This window comes from Penaeus monodon, chromosome 21, assembly GCF_015228065.2.
Source record: "Penaeus monodon isolate SGIC_2016 chromosome 21, NSTDA_Pmon_1, whole genome shotgun sequence".
NCBI classification, from domain to species: Eukaryota; Metazoa; Arthropoda; class Malacostraca; order Decapoda; family Penaeidae; genus Penaeus; species Penaeus monodon.
In genome coordinates, this window is record NC_051406.1 from 24714805 (window position 1) to 24716214 (window position 1410).

At 43.7% G+C, this 1410-nt stretch overlaps 1 protein-coding gene across 1 annotated transcript in view; it reads right to left on the minus strand.

Moving 5' to 3' along the window:
* The window catches only part of LOC119586376 (protein MLP1 homolog), a gene marked incomplete in the record, with an annotated part of 73375 nt that overhangs the window by 4610 nt on the left and 67355 nt on the right, over positions 1-1410 (minus strand). The window contains 3 exon segments of the mRNA XM_037935088.1: positions 105-215; positions 510-989; positions 1111-1389. Of these exon segments, the coding sequence (XP_037791016.1) occupies positions 105-215; positions 510-989; positions 1111-1389 (870 nt within the window).

The following is a 1410-nucleotide window of genomic DNA, read 5'->3' on the forward strand; positions in this document are numbered from 1 at the left end:
CCATTAAATGGTTAGGTAGCTCAGTCCTACAAATTACTATATTTCTAAATTCTCATGTGTGATGTCACCTCACTTTTGCCTGGCCTTCATCAACCATCACTTACTGAATGTGCCTGTTGCAGTTGTTGAGTCAGCCGTGCAATCTCCTCATTACATAAGGCTAACTCACTTTCCCGCAATCGCAGCTGTGTGCTCAGGTCACGGCCACAGTCATCCTATAAATATTTGTGGATATAAGACAATTTGAAAATATTTGGCAATTCTTATAAAAGACCATACAGGAAATCAGTTAACACTCCAACACATGACAGAACACAATACAAATAAATATCACAAGTACAAAATATTGAAATATACTTGAAATTGACGTGGTCTTCGACAAAGCATCAAAGAATGAGGTTTCCACTTGTTCACTTGTCCAGAAAATGTTTGATCTTTTTAGAGCCTAACTTTGACTGCCAAATACATCTTGTACAGTTTAAGGAGAGCCTATAATTCTGAACACTAACCTTTGCTTGCAGCTGTGACACCTGTGCAGTTAGATGGACTTTCAGCTGCTTGTTCCTTGCCTCCAACTCTAGCACATGCTTACTGGTGTCAGAAAGTTGCTTGCTCAGTGAGTCCACCTTCTCCTCCAGGGCAGCTGACTCCAGGCATTTAATAGAGTACTTCTGCGAGAGAGACAGGATTTCATGTCGAATATCTTCCATCTCTGCTTCATGTTCCTTGTGAATGGCACCAATGTCGTGTCCTGACTGCATCTTCCTAATGAACTCCTCCTTGAACTTGGCTATCTCTCTCTGCACCTCAGCCTCATGTGCTTTCCTCATAGCATCCAGGGCAGCCAGGGTAGCCTGTGTCTCTTCAGCCAGTGCTTGTTCCTTTTCTGCCTGTAATGCTGCCAGTTCCCTCCTGTGCTTCTCCTCCAATTCCGCTAACATGCGCTTGTGAGAGTTCTCCATAGCTCCCAGACCTTTCTCACACAGACCCTAAAGATACAATTACAGTAACAATGAGACATTTGCATATGTGTCTTTAAAATAAATATCTTATCTTCACACCAGTTCTAGACATGCTAATACATGTGTAGATTGGTCAGCATACACTTACCCTGAGATGCTCAATTTCCACTTGGTACCTCTGCCTGACTTTCTCCTCACACATGTCTGGCTGACTTCCAATGGACTCCTCATATTGCTGCTTAAGAGCAGAAATCTGGGCCTCATACCCTTCCTCCAGCAGGCACAGACGTCGTTTGAGTTCAGTTAATTCATCATCACTGTCCCGTGTTGGAGGTTCATGCCTTGACTGTTCCCGTAGCCTTGACAGTTCCTCCTCATGCTGGGACTGGAGAGCTGACATTGCTATTTTGTGGTCCTTTTCCAGAGCCTGAAACATATTTGATGGCAC